Source organism: Ascidia mentula, chromosome 3, assembly GCF_947561715.1.
Source record: "Ascidia mentula chromosome 3, kaAscMent1.1, whole genome shotgun sequence".
NCBI lineage: Eukaryota > Metazoa > Chordata > Ascidiacea > Phlebobranchia > Ascidiidae > Ascidia > Ascidia mentula.
The window spans coordinates 19,139,233-19,163,578 of record NC_138568.1 but is presented as its reverse complement, the minus strand read 5'-3'; the positions used below and the strand labels follow the sequence as shown (position 1 = coordinate 19,163,578).

The 24,346-nt window shown below is 40.0% G+C and overlaps 1 protein-coding gene across 2 annotated transcripts in view; it reads right to left on the bottom strand.

The window, feature by feature from the left end:
- The window catches only part of LOC145894182 (voltage-dependent T-type calcium channel subunit alpha-1H-like), a 35,078-nt gene extending 11,097 nt beyond the window's left edge, over positions 1-23,981 (bottom strand). The window contains exons 1-21 of one of the 2 annotated variants that reach the window (XM_082982672.1): positions 23,874-23,981; positions 14,969-15,264; positions 13,481-13,599; positions 13,096-13,229; positions 12,085-12,185; positions 11,574-11,775; positions 9,748-9,953; positions 9,463-9,584; positions 9,174-9,266; positions 7,660-7,877; positions 6,605-6,958; positions 5,346-5,563; positions 4,751-4,950; positions 4,369-4,512; positions 3,061-3,212; positions 2,641-2,832; positions 2,265-2,382; positions 1,569-1,724; positions 980-1,129; positions 569-674; positions 144-442 (exon numbers count right to left, since the gene is read on the bottom strand). In XM_082982672.1, coding sequence (XP_082838798.1) covers positions 144-442; positions 569-674; positions 980-1,129; positions 1,569-1,724; positions 2,265-2,382; positions 2,641-2,832; positions 3,061-3,212; positions 4,369-4,512; positions 4,751-4,950; positions 5,346-5,563; positions 6,605-6,958; positions 7,660-7,877; positions 9,174-9,266; positions 9,463-9,584; positions 9,748-9,953; positions 11,574-11,775; positions 12,085-12,185; positions 13,096-13,229; positions 13,481-13,599; positions 14,969-15,264; positions 23,874-23,935 — 3,642 coding nt within the window. In that variant the 5' untranslated portion in view covers positions 23,936-23,981. The remainder of the gene's footprint in view (positions 1-143; positions 443-568; positions 675-979; positions 1,130-1,568; positions 1,725-2,264; positions 2,383-2,640; positions 2,833-3,060; positions 3,213-4,368; positions 4,513-4,750; positions 4,951-5,345; positions 5,564-6,604; positions 6,959-7,659; positions 7,878-9,173; positions 9,267-9,462; positions 9,585-9,747; positions 9,954-11,573; positions 11,776-12,084; positions 12,186-13,095; positions 13,230-13,480; positions 13,600-14,968; positions 15,265-23,873) is intronic. The other variant, XM_082982673.1, reaches the window with a different exon arrangement.
- Between the last annotated feature and the right edge of the window lie 365 nt (positions 23,982-24,346).

Sequence of the window (24,346 nt, the reverse complement as noted above, 5' to 3'; positions counted from 1 at the left end):
GTTGTAGCTCCAAACATGATTGACAAAACCACATGTGACTTCAATGGGCAAAAATAAATTGTTTGTTGAAATCAAACTGTGGCGACACAGCATTGTAAACATCACAATAAAAATAATTTGGCAGGAAAAAAAGTCAGACCAACCACGACACTTGATTTTCTTGAGTCGGATGAGAGCGTCCCTGGGTGTCCGTTACTGGAGTCACTGCGTCTACGATCAATGCTGATGATGCTTCCACCCTCTGCCCCCTTCAACAGTTTGCACCTTTCAACATCCAGTCCAGCTTCTTCAATATGTAATGACGTATGTGAGGTCAAAGGAGTGGGCGTGGGAAGGGGCGTGGCCGCTGTGCGAGTTATGATTGGTACGTCACGCCCGAATGATTCCTCGTCATCGTCGCTGGTGCCACTTGATTCGCATGAGCTGCAGGAAAGCGACCGCTCTGCAAAACGGTAAAAATTGTAAGGGCGAATAACTCAGCCTTCATTTTCGTGGCTTTAACGACGTATAAACAATGTATATACATATATATATATATATATATATAAAAATAGAATACCAAGTTCACCTTTAATGGAATCTTTGCGACTTGTGCTAAAAACTATGGCCACGTCATCACCAACTTCATCATCGCTCGAGCACAATGATGACGCAGTGCTTTCGGTATCCCCGCGCTGTGTGTAATTCATATTTAATCCGTTGATATAATGTGTTGATGCCGTAAGTATCTTAGGTAAAGCAGACAGGTATTTTATTTGAATAACTTATGACTATTTGGTTGATTTGACGCAATACCTTCGCTAAAGCAGAATGCGCAAATCGCTACTATTACTTAGTTTACTACTTTTAGAGCGGCGTTGAGATCATCTCAGAGAGCTACCATGATCACGAAACACCATCTACGAATCAACAACGACAATGAGACATGGAGCAATAAGCAAATGAAGCTGTGGGGAAAATGATCGGCGCAACAACATACATGCATTGTTCTGCTTGTGGGAAGGGGTTGACGCAGGCCAAGCGCGTGCGCAACCTTCCGCGTGTATTCATCAGCCAGCACTACGTCTTTCATGGAGTCATCTTCATCATCGTCTATTTCGTCATCAGTCTGCAAGCGCTCTGGGTAGCACTAACGGAAAGAAACATGCATTGTGTGCGCAATGAAGCGTTAAGGAGCACGTCACTGCGAGAAGTGTTACGTCATGAGGTGATTTGATACGTTACAGAGAGCTATGAATGATCTTTTGAATGATAATAACTTTGGTCGTATGAAGTTGAACATCAAGCAGTTTGACTTAATATATAGATGGCATCCTCAAAGTGATTCGTACCTCGTTTGGGTCAGGGTAATTTTACAGTTATTGCCGATTTAAGGTTGGCGGTTTATTGACTTATACACTTGCATTACAGAAAAAAGGAAAGTTTCGGACATGGGAATTCCGGGCATGAATAATGGAGGTGACCTTTTTGTGGAATGATACACATTACGGACGATCTACACTAACTCTATGTACAGACGTGATTGGTTACTACTAGTCACGTGACAGACACTGGGCGACAAATTTTACCTCCGCTTGGAAACCTTCGACAAGGATTGCAACTAGGAGGTTGAAAAGAACGTAGTTTCCTATGGTCATGAGTGTTATGAAGTAAATTGCGGCCGCTGGTCGGGTTGCGGCCATTCCGTTGTAAAGAACGATATTCCAATCTTCTTGTGTGAGAATCTGCATGAAAGAAAAAATATCTTCATCAAGAATGCTTTGCTCTTGTCAAGGGAACGCCCATCTGGTTACGGCGGTGGAGACCCCCCACGTATATGTAAATGTCGCCTGGCAAATTGTGCGTTTAGACACCAGTGTACCTTGACCACAATATACCCGTGAAACCGTGGGTAGAACGTTGGGTCTGGTTGTCCCAGAATCGTGCGTTCAACCCTCACAAACAGCTCAGCAAAGCGAAATATGACAAATAAAAGGAATTTTTTTTTTAATATGGCACCGTCAAAATGGCCATGGATGATCGCATACCAATAATTATATCACAAGTCACAAAAATTTTAATAAACGGAATTGTCTGTGAACATTAGATTTTTGTGGTTTGACCTGTGTTGTTTATCCTTGAAATAAACAGGATAACGATGTTCTTAATTATCCATATCTTGCAATATTACCCAGCTGTATAAACAGATTTTGTGGATCTTGGGGTTTAAAACAACAAGCCATAACACAACTTGAGATTTGAGGCAGATTTAAATAACTCTTTACCTGGAAAACTGTAACGAACGCCCAGAGCAAAGAGTCGAAATTCTTTCTGTCACATTCAGTTTCACCGTAACTGTTCAGCTTGCAGAATTCGCATCCGAACAAGTGCATCCCGAGTATGCTGTAAGTAACACATTCCTATCGTCACAAACAGGCGAAAGCCAATCACAAAATAAAGACTGCAATCTGTGCAATGCTTCCGAAGTAAAGAGAAAGAGCAAGATTTTAAATTCGTTGCAGACGGATTTGTTGTATATTGGATCAAAAGATCATCAAAATATGAAATACTTTGTTTTTTCATTTCTATCGTCTGGGTTGTTTATTTATGTTATTGGCAAGATTATTGCGGCTGATTTACGTCCGTGTTTAAACCACTCACCTGAAGATGAAAATGAACAAGGTCAAAAGCATCATGAAGGTCGCCACGTTGTCCATCGTGCGCATAAGCACCACTAGTTGGCGACGGAGAGCGGGAAGAAACCGAACAAGTTTGAGAACTCGAAGAAGTCGGAACGTCCTCAACACTGAAAGACCTCCTCCACTCTGTGTTCCCGCCGCTATCTCCCACACGCTGTTCAATTACAAACTGGTTTGCCATATTTGCAAGATTTGCGCTTATGTTGAAAAGCAGTGTCTTGGAAAATGTAAATGTGCTCATTTGTAAGAAACGTGGTTAGCTTTTATCAGTTTTCGCCCCCAAGCGTGTTTATTTGGCGATATTTTGAATGATGTCACATCTTCCAACTATATATCCCAAGAGCACAAAGACATTCAAAATCTGGTCAGTATTTCCACCCACCTTATAATGACAATTACGGCGTCAAACACGTTGTAAAGGTTCTTCAAGTATCCAACAATGCCGAACGCTATTAATTTCGCGCCCATTTCGAGGACAAACAAAGTTGCGAAAACCACGTTGCTTATTTCCAGCACATTCGTCAGAGCTTGAGGCTGAAATGCAAAATAATCATCTTAAATCTGCATGAAGTTTAGAACTTTCGAGGACGTGTTTTTACGTAATGCCACCATGTGCAAATTATTATCATAGAAATAAAGACCAAGGTTTGGTAAATCGAAGATACGCTTTCGTTATCTCGAAAAGCTATTACCACAGATTTAGAGAAAATTATTTTTCTTCACTGAGATATTACCTAAGAAAATACCATCGAAACCATTTAATAAACAATCGTCATATCCTATATTGCACTGCAATAAGTCGCAGTGTTATTGCACAGGCCACCATAGCAGGTTAAAGCAATATGTCGCTGTGGTTTTGTCAAGTACCAAGAACTGATGGCCTTTCAGTGCTCGCAAACAAATTACCGATGTTTGTTTTGCGAAGAACTTTGAAAGTCTCGTTTGCAAAGAAAATAGCAATGTCGGACGCTAATGGATTTCTTGTGTAACGTCAAACATCTTAATTAGGTTATGAACGTTTCCAGAAAAGCAAATTAGTAGTGAAGTCTCGGAATATCACGTGACAGAGGAACAAATTCCCAGAAAAAAACGAATGCGGTTTACAGCGTAACTTAAAAGTGACGTTTATGTTGTTTGTCCAAACTATAGATGCGCAACAGCATATACGCAATACCCGGTTAGCACGCGAGGTGTTCAAGTGTTTTACAAGTTCATATTACAAAACTGTTTAATGTAGTTGAACATGACACATTGTTTGTGCCTTTTACATGAGTTGTAAACATTTATATTTACAATAAAAATTGATCTTTGTGTCAAAACGAAGTTTCATTTCAAAGAAAACACGTTATGATAAACAGCATCATCAGTTCTACAATATATAAACAAGTGGCGCCAGAAAAAGGTTCATTTTAGCAAGAAAATATTAAATGTTGTTAGTTTATAAACAGACACACTAAGTTTAAAAGGTCGCAAACCCTTGCTTTATGACTGTATGTTTTGTCAAAAACGCAGACAACTCTCAATGGAAAATCCCGGAATTTCATGCGTCAAAGCAAACACTTAAGTCAGTTCGGAGTGACACAAGTTAGTTGGTAAACTTTGACCCTGAACTTTTGAATTTAAGTCTCCAAAACATGTAAAAAGGTTTAGACAACACGGGGTCTACGTGATCATCATACGTGGAAAGTACCTGGTTGTGATGTTCAATCCCCATGCTCATAGTGTTGATAAGGATGGCGATCATGATGCCACGGTTGAAATACTTGCTTTCCACCACCTTCCTTACGTTGCTCCGGAATTCCGTCCACAATTCGCAAACCTTCTTCCACTTGGACTGAAAATAAATTTGAACTCGTCAAGTTTTACGATGGGAAAGTGGGTAAGATTATAAATGCCAAATAATTGCAACTAAAATTACATCAGTTCGAATCAATTATAAAAATATTCTAATCTAACCCGAACCTCGTCGTATTTTCTCAAATCAAAATCGCGAAAAAGGTTAAGACTGTTAATAGTCTGAGAAACGTCACAAAAGTTATATGAAATGGGCATTTCCATTTTTTTCCATTCACCTTTACACTTATAACACAACAACACTTTTCGGGTGCCCCCGTGTCGTCGAAAACCACTTCCTCGGCTTTTGATTCGAAACATTCGGGATCGTAAAGGGAACAAGAGCAATTAAGGTCGGAAGTGATGATTGTTGGACGTTTTGACGGAGAAGAAGAAGCCGATCGTACGTAGAAGCTCCCTTTGGGGCTCGGCTGTCTGTCTGCAGATAAATGTGTTGTTTTCATTTAAGTATGGCACAGTTCTGCCTGTCTTTCCGAGATTTGAAAGAAACTTGAGTCACATGCATATAATTTTGCTGTATTGCGTTACGAAAACGTTCGCTAGCGTTTTTGGCAGTTAAATTCCAAAATGTCTTTCAGGGAAACTTTTATTCAAAAAAGTTACTGCTGGTTTTTGTAATGCCCACATTTTTTCTCAATCTGAAGCTACAATTTCAGATCAACTTATCCGACCCAAGTCAACTCTATCGTTTCTGTACAGTACAACGCAGCATTTAAACCATACGCATGAGCAGACGAATTATCGAAAATAAGAAAAATAAAATGAACAAACTAAAGCATGGTAAAATCAGACGAATTAATAGGATTAACATACCAGGGACGGGAGAGGAAAGATACCCATCGACCCTCCCCGATTTCTTGCGGGGCGTTTCCTGTGCGGGACTAAAGTAAATTGTTCCAGCAGGGGTGATTGTAAGGTCACCGGAAGTGCGTCGATCTGGCGTCACGCTGTGACGTGATTCTGGCGTCAGAGATCCGGTGAGAGAGCGGGCGGAGGTATTGAAAGTGGGGGAAACCCGTGGAAGAGTGAGTCTGAGAAGTAACAACGCACTTTAGATTGAGATGCAGTAAAAACGTGTTATTTATGTGATGTTTGGTCTTATCTGGCGATCACTCTTACAGAGTCAGCAGAAATTCGGCATATTTTATTTCACCGTGCACAAAATCAAATACACAGCGCCCGAATAAATTTAGTACAAGTCACATATGCATCACACAAAAGCCGGGGTAAAGTCAATAAAAATAATTGGATTCAAATTTATTTCAGAGATCCTTCTTCGCAGAGGCAAGGGGAATTCAAACAGGGTAAATGCGGTTACTTTAACAAATTGCGTCTGCAAAAGTGCGGTCGGAAATTCCCTGAAATACCGAAACTTAACTACAGCTACTTCAGTATGTCTAGAACAGTGAGTAATCGTTGCGTGGTTTTTCGTTTTATTGCGAACAATATGTAAAACGTGCTTAATAAACTACCCAGACACTGCAGGTCAGTATTGAGAGGCGTTAAAATGCCACAATCAAGTAAAAGGTCAGACGGGTCAATGCTATTATCGTGACTAACGTTGTAAGATGCATAAAATCTGTGAGCGAGCATTACTTTGTTTTGCGGTAGCTGTAAAGCCTTGTTCACGCCAACGCCATCAATTATTCATGCGACTTTCGCCAATCAACAATCATCGGCATGTCTAATAACTTTATTGAAACCATCTCAGACAAGTTCAGTCAAGTATTAAAACAATTAACGATAATTAATTTTAAACGCTCAAGATATTTTTCATCCATCCTAAAACGCATTCAAATTCGTTGAGTTGTACAACTGTATATTAGCAAATCACGTGATGTAAGGGCAATCACGTGTTTCAAAATAAACAAGACGTAGAAAAGGTTTAGACCCAACATACGGGTAAGTATTATAAATTTGACTTAAGTTGTTGTAATTGGTGTGAGCTGCATACAGATGGCCACTGTTTCGACATATTAGTCAAACGTTTCGACCTATAGTGGCCATCTGCATGCAGCTTACTGCTTTTGTGCGACACCTCTTCACACCATCCAAGAAAAACCGCAACTCACCTGAAAGAGTTTTTCACCGTCGGTACGTCCAACTTGTCGGAACAAGCGTCACCCAACATGAGTTTCCCTGGTAACGGGGAAGCCCCGGGTTCAAATGGGGGCGCGTCGTGAAGGTCTATCTCGACCCCTACTTTCACAAGTCTCTCGCCCCTCTCGATGGAGTCGGCGATATGGTAATGGTGGTGGTGATGATGGTGATGGTGATGCAAGTGGATGGGATTCGGTCCGCGCTTGGCATTTTTCTTCTTGTTCCCTGATGTTGGTTTTGGGCAGGATGTTGGGAGCGTGGATGAGGAGTCGCCAAGCTTCTTCATCTTTTCACGTTGACGTTCTTGATTCCGTCGTCTCCACCACCTAATTGGGCAAAATTAGAGCTTGTTTCAATAATGATTCAATCACATCTTGGTTATCACAATAAAGAATAGCCTTTTTACCTTTACATGAGAGAAACAACATCCCACAAGCTTAAATGGAAATATCACAAATCCTGGCATACATTAGGTATTGTTTGTTAATTCAATCACGACACTGTGTACAGATGTATTGTCGGTATATTTCCACAAACAAGTACGCAGAAACATTGTAAAGCTGGATTGCCAACGAAGACATTTACTTGGCGATATTAGTTATGACATAGCGATCATAAGTTCCAATGGCACCAGAGCAATGCTTGGTCAAACCCAACCTTCTTTGAAAATCATTGCTCTGGTGGTTGAGCCACGGGTGATCACCGGCTTCGGATAAGTCGCTACGATTTAACTTTGAGTATTTTTATGTCGGCCTACTCGTAATTTCGCTCGCACTGAGTTTGGCCTATTTAAAAAATTGATGTTGTTTTAATAAAAAAAAAAAAAAGTTTTTATGTGGTTTTTATAGATGATTTTTGTGAGTTCCGCAACATACAAGTACTGAACTTTAAAAGGGTCAAAAAAATTATTCGATTGATCTCATTGCACTCTAACCAAACACGCTTTCCAAGAACCCTGGCTTCGATCGACGCAAATGATTTTGGAAACTCTTAATTCCCGCTTATGAGTTTCACAGCGCCAAAGTACCTTTTAATCCTTCGTTTTCTCTTCCTGTAAATATGCGAGATGTATTTCAGTAGTTCCTCGTAACAATTCCCCGGGGGCGAGTAGCTGGCTAAGGTGCTGTCGTTCGATTTAAACCTCAGTCGTTGTTCCTCCATCAAACGCTGCTCGCGCTGCTTAGTCTCCGAGAACTGCGTCGCTATGACGACCAGGCAGAGATTGATCATGAAAAAGGAGCCGATCTGTTGTACACGCTTCATTAGAACTCTTATTAGAAGGGCAGCAAATGCACTTTTTATTTATCAACAATTTGTACATGCGTCACATTAAGAATAAAATTAAAAAAGTAGGGGTATGATTGTATACTGGTAATGTGACTAGGCGAATTACTTGGTGGAATATTGATGCCTTTTTGAAATGTAATTTAGGAAAACCACCGACGAATACAATTGATTACTGTCAATGAACTGACATCAGTAGATAAATTTTATTAAAATACAGCTGACCATCCAGATTTAGTTTGTTTACAATAAGGTAGAACTTTTCCTACGTGGAATGTGGCTGGTTTGTCTTGGAGAACAAGTTAAACAAAAGCAGTGATATAACTACAAGTACATGTGCAAACGTTTCGACCACGACTGCGTCCATCATCAGTGCAATTTGAGAATGAGCTCCAACCAAGAGAGCTCTCTTGGTTGCAGCTCACTCTCAAATTACCACAAGCAAGTAAGTTGTTATGAATCAACACGTAACTGAAACGTAACTGAGGAAACCTTAAACCCCCAGGTCTAAAGTCTAAAACCTAGGGCTTAAAGGGGGGTAGAAGTCGGTTTAATGCTACAAAACCACAAGTTTTCCATTACGCATAGTTGCCTGGTTTTAGTTTAGAATCGCATTTTGACAGTAAGTTCGTGTTAGTGTGTTAACGAGTATTGAACAAAAAGTTCCGGTTGCAACAGAAACCAAAATGTGATGCTGATGCACCCGAGGCAAACTTTACCACACATGTCACGAGTCTGGCAGAAACGCTCCATTAAAGATGTCTGCAACGTCTAGGCGTGTGCAGTTATATTGATTCTGGTTAAGGAGGTATTAGTCCGCTCTTGATAAATCAGAGAAGATTGGGAATTTCGGTCGATACATGAAAGGTGGTGGAGCTCATGAGGCAGACATAATGACACTTCGTGTAATTAACCTTACCCTGGGGGTGGTGTTTGTGTTTTTGTAGGACGTCTGAGTAAATTTGCGTGACCGATAACATCCCGTCACTAATTCGCATTTAAAGTAATCGCGAGACATATTGATGAAAAAAATCAAAGTAAAATACACGGCGCACGACACGAATGCAAACAAGTAGTTGCAGATATGCAGGGATAGAGGAATTTTTTGTCAGGAATGGTTTATATGCGTTACTGGAGATATGATCAGTGGAAATAAAAGCACAAAAGCATCTAAAATATGTTTTGTATACATAGCATTCTTTCCTTCGCGTATATGGGAATATATTATAACAAGTGTTGCAACAGGCTGATACTTACCACAATTAGAAGAATAAAATAAACAAAACTGTACAGGGAATAACCGTCCATTACGAAGTACATGATGTCCACCCAACCTTCCAAACTGATTACCTGATAGTAAAACGAATTTGTTGGTGTTTCAGCTGTTTTCCCAATTAGCATTTGAAAGGGTACAATTTCCCTTCACTGATTTTTAACTTACATTAGTTCAGTCGTTTACTTTCAAGATTTTACAGCATGCACAAGCGCTTTTATATTGCGCAATTATTCAATTTACTGAAAGCACTTTTGAAAGACGTGAACTTACTTGGAATATTGCGACCCATGCGTACAGGATATTATCAAAGCTAATCGCTCCCAGGAAAGGATTGCTATCTCCTGCTTGGCAAGTGTTGTAATACTGATTCCAGTTTATGCAGTTTAAGTTTCCTGGCGACATAGAAGCGATTTTAGATGTTGTGGTGACCGTTTCAGTCATGTATTGCATGACATTATCAAAATGTTACCACATGTTTAAAAAACTTTAGAATCTTTCTTTCAGTATACTCAGCTCCGTTGTCCGCAAAGATATTGTTGCAGTGTATATTCTTACCATAGCTATCGTTCAAAAGTTGATGCGTCGTCTGACCGCTGACGTAATAACTGGCGTTTAATGTACATGTGACGTTATCGACTTGTGACGGCAGCACGAGGCTTGGATCACCGCAACGAAACTCGCCACTAAAGGTCGGTAATGAGCAAATCTGCGCGTTGCCATCGTCGCTTTCTTCTTGTCCGTAAAACGCCGGCAAATCGGTACTGAAATATACAAAAAATGTATATTTTTCTTGGGCATCCCGTTGATATATTTCAACATAGATGATGAAAACAGTAATGTTTCATGCAATCGCATAATTGTCAGGATCGCCCCACAGCGCAGGTCCTTTTACATGGCGATCACAGCTATCGTATCGCGATCATTAGGTTTACAGGCCGGAATGTCTGGGCTGCAAAGCGTGGAAACGTAGATGATAAAAGTTGTTTTATCGCCAGGGGATTTTGTTCGGGTATTTAACAATATTGTTCACTTGTGACGAATTGTTTCTTACTAAAAAGATTTCGATGATCGCGATACGACACGAAATCAACTGGCATTAGACGCCACTAAATCTGTGGCAATAAAGTGTTTGTCATTGCTACAACTGATAAAATAGTTGCAGAAATTTTCTTTCGGATGAAGTCACGTAAGTAACCAACTGTATAAATTTTATATCTTCCCTATCCACTAGTCCAATAAAACTATATGTGAAATAGCGTAAGTCGGCTGCTACTGGCATTCGAAAATGTGTGACACAATTTGAGTTGCGTTAAGGTCGTAGCATTTCTTAACGGCAAACCGCACGCCAACTCCCCTAAATGCAGGGTTACCAAAAATAGAAACATGCCCAATACGCCCACGTTGACATTCCCAACACGGATAAAATCGACTCGAGCGCCCGTTCTTGCATTTCAACGACGGAAACACGAACAAACACGTTCGCTGAACTTGAAACGGAGGAAATGCTCTCGGTTGGCTTGTTTGCTTCCACAAAGCGATCGACAGGCTTAGAATTTCAGGTGGACCGGAAATTAGAGAATGTGACTAAGAACAGGTGCGCGCTAACAGAGCTGCAATTTGCTGAAGCGCATCTCGATGCATCGAAACGATCGCGTCTGTTTTCTTACAAACTTCTGTGTTAACCGCTTTGTTGGTTTAGCAAAAATCGAATCAGTCAACCAAGTAAGTTCGCAACAACGAATTATTGGCTGCTGTAACTTTTACCTGTATAAATTTACTGGTTTAGCGAATAACTTTTGGATTACCAGCGGAAACTAAGATAGCGTTCATTTGTGACCAACAAGAAGTATTTAATAGTGACCTGAGAAGAAAATTGCCATCACAATGTTATAGCAACAATGCCAATAGATTATACACGTAAAGCAAATACAAGTCGGTCAGTAAAAATGCAAAACTTGCTGATTAAGAAGTCGCATATTTCTCAGGCAGCGAAATAGTTAAAAGCGTTCTCAAGCGTTACGGATTATTAAACACGCAATGACACAAAATAACCTCTTGACAATGACACAGAGTAACCTCCACCGAAACAGTACAGGACGACCCCATGTTACAATAACAAAAGTCAGTAAACTGTCATAACACTTTTTAAGCCTCATACATCAATTCAGTGTTTTAGGTTTTATTTTTAACCTTTTCGAAGAAAATATCATCGCATACCGTAACAAGGACTACACAACATTACTACAACTGAATTTAATCAAGTTTCGTGCTAAAAATGCATGGTCACATACGCCTAGTAAAGAAACCAGCGCCAAATATACATCTGCATCATACCAACGTGTGCAACTCACAATGCTTAAAATTTCTCTGCGGCATCTCACCTGAAATTTTTGTAGAAAATGGCTGAGGCTTGATCATCGAAGCGGAACATATCGGGGTCGGGGAAGCACCTCTGACGTAGAGTTCCGGCCCAAAGTTGAACAGCGACAACTCCGAAAATGAAAAAGACGAACGAGCAAAGCATGAGGACGTTCCCCAGCATAGGAAGTGTATCGAGAAGCAGCATCACAAGAATTCGCATACCTGATGACGTAATAACAAGACGTGACGTCATACATTGTTTTTCGGCAGAAAATATGATTAAATAGAAGAGGGAATTAATTACCGTCGATTTTGCGACTGTTTAAGTTGTTTATAAAAATTCAGTTAAAAATTTCTTGAAAGCTAAAAATTTTCTTTCAATTTTCTTCTTAAAAGATAAACCACATTTGTCCACAAGTGGGCATCTTTAGTATCAACAAAATTCCACTAATATTGACTGATTACTACAACTTATACGTGAAAAGATCCAGCTATCTAATGCGACCACACCTTGGTGCTGTTCACACTTACTGGGTACACGGTTGATCGCTCGCAGTGGACGAAGAACTCTCACAGTACGAACTGAAGTGAAGTTAACCATTTCATCGATTTGCAAAGTGTATTCCAGCATACTAGAAACAAAAAGACATTCAAAATCCTGTTAACATACGACTGTTTAATCCAATTCATTCTAAAACCATTTTTGCGTATACGACTTTGTGAATAAGATAGAAGCGGATACCAATGGCTTAATTATTAATTATGTTATGTACAGTATAGCTTCAGAGTAGTGGAATAAAATTAGTTTTTGCGCTTTGGCATGTGAAAATTAATTTACCCACCGGAAAATTAAAAAAGGCACGTCTAATGAAGAGACAATTGCAGCATTCGATTTTCATTCACACGAATGCCGCAAAACAAAGGGATCAATATTGCGTAATAATAGACAGCTGGGTCTATTTGACCCGACGAATCGTGTAATTACAAGTCTTGGGGTCGTTTCTCAGGCAATAAGCCGGTGTTTTAATGCAAATAACTGACAGCAGGATCGCATATCGTATCAACACAGTCGGTTGAACCGAGAAACATACAGGACAACATTGTGAACCACTGCTTGGGTTGGTATACAGACGATCTAAGCTCACGAGCTTATCCGATGTGTGTCAAATGCACCAACATGTTGTAATACGTCATTTTCTATGGCGATTTTTCAATGTGATTTATTCTCGTCAAAAGCAATCCTTTTTTTGGTTAAAACTCTTACACATTAGACCAACGGTCATCGCAAGCCACGTGTTTCAGCTACATGAGAATCCAGGTTAGGTAAATATTTGAACGTTGTAAAGCCTCAACGTGCTGAAGATGTTAGTTTCGCCTGTGGCCAATTTTGAGATGTCAAACAACACTGGTTTGAACACAAGTAACATGACAAACAATTTTTTCACTGGAAAATATACTATAATGGAAAACAGACTCTACACAGACTATAATGCTGATGTAAATTCACTTTGCTTATATACGTATGTAGGAATGAAATCTTACCCGCACAAGACAATGAAGAAATCCAGTCTGTTCCAAGCTTCCCCGAGATAGCCCAGCTTGCCCCATATTCCCATTGCTAACATCTTGATCAGCATCTCAACAGCGAAAAAGGCAAACACCAGGTGATCGCACAACTGCAACCAACAGAATACCACTTATGGTCCGCAACCATATCAACAGCACGCTGCTACAGCGGCCTTATAACACAAAATAACAATACTTTATTATTTTTAATCGCTTTATTTTACAAGACTTTATTGGATATCGGCTCTTGACAGTTTAATTAAAAAAATTTTTATCTTATTTTACCAGCATATAGTACGGATATGGAGTATGTTCAATGGCAAAGAAAATCTCAGAAGTTTTATGTCTGGTTAAAACTCACCGCTAAGACTTTGCATCTGTCCGATTCACAGTGAATGGTGTTGTGTTCGCATGGTTCATACAAACCCAACGTAATACAGTTAATTAGGATGACGAACATGCTAACGCGCTCAAACCACGTGATATAAGCAAGTCAAGGAATATTAACCGTAAGACGTGGTTGTAAATTAACAAACAAGTATACGTAAAATTTAAAACAATATATAATTAAGCAGTTATACTTGTTTAGATGTGTCACTGCAATATTTATGTGACAATCTGTATGCTATTGATGCAATTTCAAGTAAATTATACTTTTTTTTAGTATAGAACCTTTTTACATATATGGTTTAAAATATGCTTGTTACAAAAATTCTGGACCGAACAAAAAAAATTCAAATTTTCCGCTTAGCAAAGCCCTGCGACTTGCTTTCCAAGTAAATCGGTTTACGGCGGTGTAGAAATACACGTGAGGACGTTGATTAAAGTCAGTGGATTACAACAGAATGTTAAGGTTACAAAATATCTCCAGGCACCGTTTACAGCTCGCCAAACCTGCCAAATGCCGGCAAGTTTAACCACACACAACTGCGGTCACAATATGCCACCGAGCTTCAGCTTCACCGACCAATAAGTTCAATACGCCTAATTTGGATCAACTGAGCATCATTAATATCTTTCTTTGCAAAAGTTATTGAATAGTTTGAAAAAATTAAATCTATTGGGCTTATCGAGTTAAATGATCGAAAATTGACTTTACTTTAAAACCCATATGTAGAGTATTGTGAGCGGTGACATTTTGGTGGAACGCCTGTTCTGTTTCATTGACAATTCCAGTTTCATTCTATATTTTTAAGCTCCAAGGCCAGTCGAAGGGTTATTGTTATTTTGTCATGGTTTTGCAGACGATAATCCTTATTTACCAGCAATTTATACTAAAAGCAGAGCGCTTCTCCTTTGGTTAGAGTTACGCAGTTCTACCAGTTTTGACGCCACGACGCAAAGGTTACAGTAGGTTGCGGCGAACTTAACGGAAAGAAATCCTTTTCTCCTTTTCTATTTACGTCAAGGCGCAAAACCTTCGTCTCAAGCAAGTCACCAATATAGAAACCACGTGGCTTCTCAAGGCGTGTGCAACGTTGCATGACGCGTTTATCCGCATGCGGGCCGATTTAGAAGCACTTGAAACTATCCGCAATTGTAGTAAACATGTGTATATGTTTAGCATGTAATCTTGTAATTGTTCACGTCGCCATTGTTAGGTGACCCATGTCTGCTGAAAAAAGTCCTATTTATGGCCATGCTTTGTATTCATGGTGAAAACAATGAAACCTTTTATACAAAAAAAAGGCAGTTGTTTATGCGTCTTGTGGCAAATCAGTATTTCATTTGCAGGTTCAAGTTAATGAACCATATCTATGCCTAAATTGCTTATTAATATGTAAAAAAAATCATGGCTTTTTCGTATTTTTATATCTAAAAAACACAACGTCAGATAGAAAAGGATATGGATTGGCGACAATCTTCAAGCACCAAATCCGGGGCACCGTGGTCTGGTTAAGACGTAGGAAAACAACGGGGTAGAGGCCCGGAAACATTGGCTCGCCACTATCCTCGCATTCCGTGTCGTCAGAGTGATGACGCGGCAATGACGTAACACCTTCCGGGGAATCCCCTTGGCTGTCATTGCCCTCGTCGGGGAGGAAGGCGACCGTCTTGGGGTAGTGGGACATCCCCTTTTTACGTCGCGGCGGGGGTCGAGGGGGACTTATGACGTCATCGTTTGAGAGTGATTCCTCTGCTTTCCTAGGGTCACGTGATTGTTATGCATTAACTTTCAGTTACTTTAATTGAATTACTGAAAAGCAAAAATTTCACATCAACAGGTGTTGCGCAAGAAGCGAAGGTAAATATTTGTATTAATCTTAATGGATGAAAGTAAGTGCAGGAGTGTTGAGGAAATATCTTGCACAACACCGGCACACCTACTTTAATTTAAAACAACTTTGGTTCAGAACAAAAAAAATGCCCATGCAGTTCATCATCTGCAAACCGACCATCACATATCAAAAGTTTAGTATTTTATTGTAAATAATCAAAAACGTATGGGTTATTGAAAAAGACCACGTGTTTTTGCCAAATATTTTTTTTCTTATCCTTTAGCGGATCACGTGGAACCGATTGCAGGTTCATAAACGAGCTAACAAACAATTTGATTCTGTATGGCAAACATATAAAATGCAGTTTTAGGCAGTACAGCGAACCAATACATAGTCCGAAGTGTGTTAGCGCGCGGCGTATTTGTGACGTCACTATATAGGTCAGACTTGGAAACAGGAAACCTCTTAAACCCGTTTGCCCGTGGCAAGTTTTACTGGAGAGTCGAGTTTAGCTGAGAATATTGTCAATTGCATTAGTGAGGGTTTGGACATGAATTGTTCTTATTTGTGCAAAAAAGAGAAAATAATCATTTAGAGTTGCATTGTTCTTAATTGGCAAATATGTCACAACTCAAAAAAACTTCTTTTACTCATCTATCTTGCTCTGTAACAACTTTCCTGGCTTTGAAAAGTCTCTGAAATCATCGCAAACCTGACTTCAGTTACGCAAACTTTTTAGAAATAATGTCTACTACCGCATGTTGAAACCCACACAACCATCAAAGCCTTAAATTAAACAGTAATCCCGCTATTCTTTAAATCTAAGACAGCAAGTGGTTTCTTGCTTCGTGCATGTACAAATGCAAACCGCATCTAAGCGTAACACGAATGAAGGGCAATTCCCTCTTATACGCTATCACCCACCAGAAATAACTGAAGCTTAAGCTACGGAAAACCACGGCAACCTTCGGATGGATTGATCCGCTCGTCTGCGATAGTAGCACGTGTGCCTCTCAACCGTCCACCTCCCCTACACGCATGACCGACTCGAGGCCGGTGATTCTACAGCTGAAGTAAATGGAGGCTAGATATGCCCTGGGGCCTGAATTCTTCTGAACTACGGGATGAGTCGGGTCGGTACCGGATAATCTCCACCTAACATTGGCGCTTCTGAAAAAATTGCCCTTGGATGCATTGAAGATTTTCAGAATTAGTCGCCGTTAAATCGTCGAGCACTTTGCAGCTTAATGAGGATAACTAGGGCCGTTTTAACTGTTTCTAGCCGCACTGTTACGTTCTCTCTGAAGGAAATAAGTACAGCTTAACTTAAGGCAAATAGCGAGCAACGTATATCAGACAATGCTTGTTCATACTGTTTTGAATAAGATACGTGGAAATAAACTTGCGGATTGCACCAGTTTTTGCCAAGTCATCGCTAAATAAATGTGCACAGTCACGTCACGGTAAAAAAAAGTGACGTGGGCTTACAATACAAGTTTCGCAACAACTTTACTCCGAAACAATTTACACATGCAGCTGATATCTGGTAACCGACCCGTACACACACAAAATGTTGTATTTGACCACAAAAGATCGTTGAGCTGGCATACGACGGGCACATACAACAGCATGCTATCGCGTATCCAAATACAAGCAAAACATCAATTGCATCGTGCCAGACGCCATCTCTCTTGAGAAGAGTCTAATAATCAAGTGTGAATCATGAAATAACAGCTGGCTGTCGGTGATCAGGTGACTCAGATAAGCCTTAGGGATCGTTTTGAGAGGCGCATTTATTAAACAGTTGTTATGAGAAATTAACGCACCACAAAGAAGTTTCACGCTTTCAAATCAGAAGCTATATGAGATTACAAACCAAACTATCGTTAAAATCTATTTGTACTTCATACAGCAATGGTTCTCAACTATATCGAAACAACAAACTAAAACTTTTCCTAAAACGCGCATCTTAAATCCATCAAATACATTTCTTAAAGCACTGAACAGCATGAATTTAGAGTCATATCTCCGACTTCATTCACATGTTTAACCTCATGTTTTCCGAGGGTTCATTACATACCACGATTTCCGTATGCCCGCAAGCAAAACCTCGTAATAACCACATTAAAAGTTCTCCTGTCTGATTTAAAGCCAACTCTGGTTCCGCATTTCTGTACGAGCCGCGAGCACAAAACAATTGGAAAAAAATCAATAGATAGGTAATTGGCACGACACGCCACCGAATCAAATTAGCTTCAACTTAGTTGAAGGAATTGCTTAGCACTCTTAAAGGGAAGAATAATTAGTTAACTGTCAACGTGCATGTGATTCGGTGATAAACTGAAAGCAAACAAATTAACGAATTTAATGACGATCATGACATTGGAAACTTTCTGCTTTATCGAGACTGCTGCCCAGATAAAAAACGAGATTTCCCCCGTGGAGAATCAAGCCTTCATGGCTTGAAGGTCACGCATGGAGGTCATAGTTTGTAATCTACTGACTACCGGAAAGATGGCATTGTACAGAAAGGAATTTGACAAAAATGAGCATTAAAAATTTTTCCCTCATTACGGAGAAACTCGCCATGCATTAAGACCTGACCTGCGCCATCGGTTTTAGGATCAACCAATATCAACAAACCGACACAGTACGAAGTACAATGAAATAAATTACTGTAATTTATGTTCACAATAGTATATTTTGTCGCAACAAACCATTACAACTTCTCTTATACCTCATTTACGCAAACCCCAAAGGTCATGACCACATAAATGGACAGGAAACCGAATAATGGCGGTTCAACTCTTAAATTGCCGACCCAAAAGATAAAAGCGGCTTTGCGCATTGTCTTGAAATTCAGAAAATATTTCTTTCAATTTTATTTGATGTCTATTTACGTACAAAGGTGAAACTCAAAACAATATCACCAACTATAGCTGACGATAAGTTTTAATAATTTTTTATTTGACAAGTTTTCTCCGTCGCTTTCTCGTTTTACATACACGGTCGCCAACGTACCAGCAACAACTCATCGAACAGGTTTTTAGTACCCAAAGCTGAACTAAGCAGTTGTACTTCATGCTAGTATTAGTTGTGTTTAAAATGCGTTGCTGCCCTGTAACTTAAAACCATCCAATTTTACGTATGATTACACCCTTTGCATGTACGCCATCAGCAGGTCAGGGTTTGCAACCAACTACCACGCACACATCACTGTCTTAAGTTCGCAGAATGGTGGCAGGCATCTAATAACACCCTGTTATACTTGGGCAATGTAATTACTTGTGATGTCACAGTAGAGTTTGTGACGCACAGCCGGGAAGGCACCGTCGGTTCCTTATCCCAAGGGCGGTTGGTTCAACTTCACGACAAACACGATCAAGCATCAATTTGTTTGTTGTTGGCCTTGTTTGCGGGAAAGCATGGTTCGAGCAATGACCCGTGGGGATCAAAGTGTTTTTCTCTGTGATATCAGTGGGCGTACTTCGCATTATGCAACCGATGGCACTACAGTAAGTTGACGTAAACTGACAACATGGGAAAGCCCGAACCATTTAAGGAAAGGAAATGCTTCTGCCACCTGGTCTGTGTTGCAAATATGGTAAATTTACCATGAAAAGAATGGTGCCCGACCCACAAAATGTTTTATGGCGAATAATTGTCATCCGGCTACATTTGCGTGCAGGTAATTGTTTTTGCAAAAAAAAAAACGAAATAATAGATTAGCGTTAAACAAAAAAACGTCAACTTGCGACCAGTTTAATTGTTCCGAAAATTAATACTGCAACTTTTGCAGTTGATCAGTAAAAACGTAAAATCATTTGTATTCCATGATATTTGCTCCATTTGAGACGATCACAAAAAAGAACATTTAGAAAGCACGTGACACCAGTCCAGAGTTCATCGTCATTGATCCGTGACGTACCGCCCAATGACGCGTGATGGTTGCATGGCAACATTTGACAATGTAAAGGATATTTTTGCTGACAAAAGCGACGATTTCGCCCGTGCTGACGTAATCTTCCCTGTGGTTAACAAGTAGCATCAATGTCGTTTCAAAACAATCTTTGATGTGACACCGCACTCCGTACAACATAACCCACCGACCGGTAAAAACCCTTGACCATTCATTCACAACACATAGGCTTATGACGACATAGTGTATATTGTTATGTTAGGAATCAAACATATATAATAATACAATAGATTGGACAAGACATGGAAATAGAAAGAAAGTGGTGTGGTTCACCCGCCCTGCGATCAACACAGTTTGGACGACGTTTCTTCAATCAGAAAAATAAGTGGCGGAAACACGCTTCGTTCCAGATTGCCTGTCGCGCTCAAGTCTGACAACAGCTCCGCGACAGAATAATAGAAAAACAAATATCACCAAACCCTTCCTTACGTTGAATGGTTTGACGAACAAGCGAAGTCTAGTGTGTGGGCGTCCGTGGTGCACGTGTAGGGACACCTGCAACTCATTACAAAACCACTACATTGCGGTAAAAACTGACAACGTATCTTTACATGTTGTGGGAAACCTGACGTGATTCGTTGAATCAAGACTCGATGTGTGTTGTTGCTTCATTCGCACGCGAGAACCAGTTAAAGTACACAGTGTTTCAAATAGGCTTTCGCAAACTGGTCTGTCGAAAAACCAACACTATTGCAATGCAGCGGGGTAATGTTTACCTTTCAAAACCTTGGTGTGTGATTTTCCTGATTTACCTTTCAAAGACAGCGCTTATTATCCACAATCGGGGTATGAATTTGTCGTTGATAATCTATTTCGATACTTCATATAACAACGCACAAGCCACAAGTTAATCAACAATGACTGCACTGTTGTTTCGACTTTTCACGTATGTTGTGTTTTGTTCGACTGGTTTTCACTTTCGTTCGGCGCCGTAACTAAGCCCCTCGCAAACTTTCCCGGGCTAAGGTCAAGTTGAAACGAAAACAACTTTTAATTAAAGACATTTGAGCTTGGCCATATAAAATCATAGGAAACATGTAAGTTGTTGCTTTGAGGATCGGTCGTTACTCACAAACAAACAAACAAGAAAAAATTATCGACTAAATTTCCAGAACTTTGAGTATTTGATCACAACTCAGACCTAAACCATCGGATTTCGCACTTACAGGCACCAACTATACACCAAGTAGTACCAGATGGCAGAAACCGGTGTGACGCAAGGTTTATTTGTACAAGACGAGAAGCTGTTAAACGCCCCGCCGCATCCGATACCACGCTAGCGCGACGTTTCACGGAAATGTACGAGTTATGAGGTTTTCAAAATCCAACCTTGCTTCGTTCAAACGATTTAAAGCGGTTTCCGTACATGAAACTTTGTGCAGTAACATTAGGACGAACTTACGTCTAAATGACAACGACTTATTCAAAAAATTAAGCAGATACACTGTGTCCCGTGTTTTTTTTTATTCATATTGAATGCTGATTTGGTCATGCTAAAGCTTCGAATGTAAATCGCAATGTTACAACAAGCCCGCGGATTTTATATTAAATCGTAACAACTCGCATGCGCATCAGACCGTGAACGATTTTCACGAAGATATCATATCTAGTTCAACTGCGTAACGACGAGATGAATTTTGAATTAAAACAGGGTTGGGGTTTAGCCTTAACTACGGTCTACCCGACTTTCTGATTATAGCCAATGTTTACCTTGGTTACACCATACAGTTTCACTCCGTACTTTCCGCAAATATTTGGAAATGATAATTTGCGTACAGTGAACAGATGGAGGGTACCTTAATACTGAGGAATAAACCTTCACACTGAATAACAAGTCGCAGGTGTCTATATGTTTCCTGTCTTAAGAGTTTAAACCACTAATCCTTTGTTAATATTGTAAGCAAACAATGCCAAACAATATCGCCAAGAAGACACCCATTATCTTCAACAATCACTAATCTCACATGGCACAATGTATAGGTGGCAATACACAGCCAATCCGAAATAACCCGGATATAAGAGTTTGAGCTTTCCACTGCACTTCTCTACTCTCTGAACAATAAGAATGATAGAAAGCAGGTACCGGCACCGAGGCGCGTAGTCTGCGGCCTTGTGACATAACAATGCCGATTTTCTAGTCACAATCGCGACGCTCTACTATGTTCGCTTTCTTTTTTCTTTCCTTAGGTAGGCAAACGTGCTCGTCGCGTTTTCGCGTAAAACGCGAGAAGCACCGGGATCGGTGTTGCCTTATTACCCGCAGATCGATAAAAAGGGCACGCGCGCGCGAGGCTAGAGGTGTCGTAGCGAGTGTAATTTATTGTGTGGTGTTTCACGGCGATGTGTCATAAGATTGGTTCCGGATAGGTTGACAGTTTCCCCCTCCATGTCTGTGACCTCCCTGTTTGGGTGTAAGTGGTGTGGGAAAATATTACTAATACGTTTGGTAAACGATGATCTTTGTCGTGACCCATAAATATAGTTGCACTGCATGTGGAAGTGGGAGTTTATTCAAAGTATACATCCTGGATTTAATCGAGCAACATTTACGATGCTACTAAGTCATAACGATCGATACGGTGGCTGGAACTACTAGAGAGCTTGACAGTGCGGCAATTCTGCTTTGTACTTTCTAAAGCTTCCATAAAAACAACATTACCTTTTGTGAAACTATTTTGTCACAAAATTAAAACGAAATGAACAGAGGTAGAACCAAATACAGGCTAAAATTATTGAATTTGTAGGTCATACATCTCACATCTCACCTTTTCATAATATAAGACAAAACCCTATTAGTAAGAATAGTACGAAGAATCTGATGAAAGGTGCTCAACGATTTACAAAACCTTAAAACACTACAGAACCTGCCTTGACATGGCAACACACAAGGGGTAACCTGCAGGAAGCTTCCGTAATCACTCTCTGTCGTGTTTAGGAGTCGCATTCAAAGGTTATTGATCCCATGACAAATTAACACAACTTCTCCAATGCACGGGGCACGTATTAATTAACTGCGGTTTCATAATTTATCGAACAGCGGATTAGGGTAATTCAGACTATCCTTTGTGTCCTCACAATGGCATATGTCCTGGATTTGTCATGATCTTTGAAATGGATATTAGTCCCTAATACAGGTGTGTCCAAATTTCTCCTTCATACAGTTTGCATCGAATTAATAAATCCGAACAGCAATATCAACTTGTAATAATTTCTGCCGCTATAGTCTATAAAAAATGCGAAGTGAGCCATAGTGTAATTCGGTTGGGTGAATTTGGCCCGGCTTGTCCTATAATGGCTTTGCATTTATCTATGGCGTATAGTCCCACTGAATTCACGCTGCATGCAAATGTCTTACGATGCGTTACAAAATGATTAAATCTTGGTTCGTTCAAGGATCGGATATAACTTTTTGTTAAACCACACCGGGATTTAAATCAAGAATGTCCTGGCCACGTATCTCGATAAGTTTTTTTTTGGTAAATGGGTCGGGCATTTGACTAATGCTGCCAATCACCCTCCCAGGACTGGATGTAAATCCGCATCTCTCAACTACGAGGCAACGCTCTAGCGCCCACCAACGATACTTTGTTTTGTCCCTCCAATATGCAAGACAGTTGCATTCATTTTACCTTTTCATAACCTGAATTAACTAAAACTAAATAAACACTTTTACACGAAAGCGAAGAGTGGATAAAGTTAAGTGACGCAGACGCCGTGGCAAAATTAAAGCCAAAAGAACTAAAAATAATATGTAAAGTCCGCAATTCTAGGCCGAGTTTATGTATTTAGCAGTTTTTACATCATATTAATGTTTAACTACAAAGGTTAAGCAAAACTAAAAGTAGACATTGCCGGAGTACAATATCTGCACCTGGTCGAAACAAGAAAGAAGCGGTTTTAAATAATTTACATGCGAATAAATGCACTGGGATGAATTATTTAGTCCGTACATGTAGACGGCGGACTTAAATTCAGAAAAATATGAGCGAAATTAATCAACGACCTGACTTTGTTTGTGATGTGCGCATCATTTTAATCCATATTGATTGAATAAATTATTTTCCTTGACAATTACAATTCATTCGTACATTGAGTTCCGAAGTCACACATAAATCAAATGCAGTGACTCACATTAATCTATTGCTTTGAAACAATCTTTTATCTCTGCCGCTATCTGGGAAAAATGCCTTAACAGCCCTTCTAACATTGAAACGCGATAAAAGAATTAATAAACTACATTTGTTACATGGGTTTCGGGTAATACTGTTTCCTGACAATTGTGAGTTAGTTATCCATATTGCTGGTCGGAACCAAGCCACCACCACAACACACTTCAGAAGCGTTTTTTGCATCTTAGGCCTATTTTTGGTTAAAATTGATTGCCTATGAGGGTTATTAAGTCAGGTGCTCATGTGAAGGTGATTTCCTTACGGAGAATCGCACTGGGAGGTGGTGGTTTCGACAAGTCGCATATGACATTATAGGTAGCCATCCGGCCGTGTTGGCCAAAAACGCAAACGTCAACTCGTTTTACAAAACGTTTAGACAACTCCTACCTCGATATTTCACCATCTTTTGCCATATCCTGCATCTCGACGCTTTCCCCTTCGTCCTTCATTATCTCGTTGCAGGTGTATCCAAATTTGGTGCCATTTTCCGGAAAAAATCACATTCAAGTGGGGAAAATACCAGGATTTTTAAATGTGCATTTCAGTTCACTGACTAAAAACTCTAAAACGAGAAAAGGGTTGGATCACAAGAAAAATACCTCGACAAGGGATTATGTCAGAAACAACACGACTCTCAACATATCATAATACTATAATAAACTATAGAATAATTGGTCGTTATGTGGCACTCTTGTTGCACCATTCACACCATTCAGCGGTATTTGCTGCGGTCGAATATACGACACACGTAAGTCCAAAGTGCTTTCGTTACATCAACACCTGATCAAGCGAAGACATCCGAAAGCTCGTGTTATAATTTTTTTGAAAAGAATCAGTCTGCCCCAAGTGCCAAGAGCTCG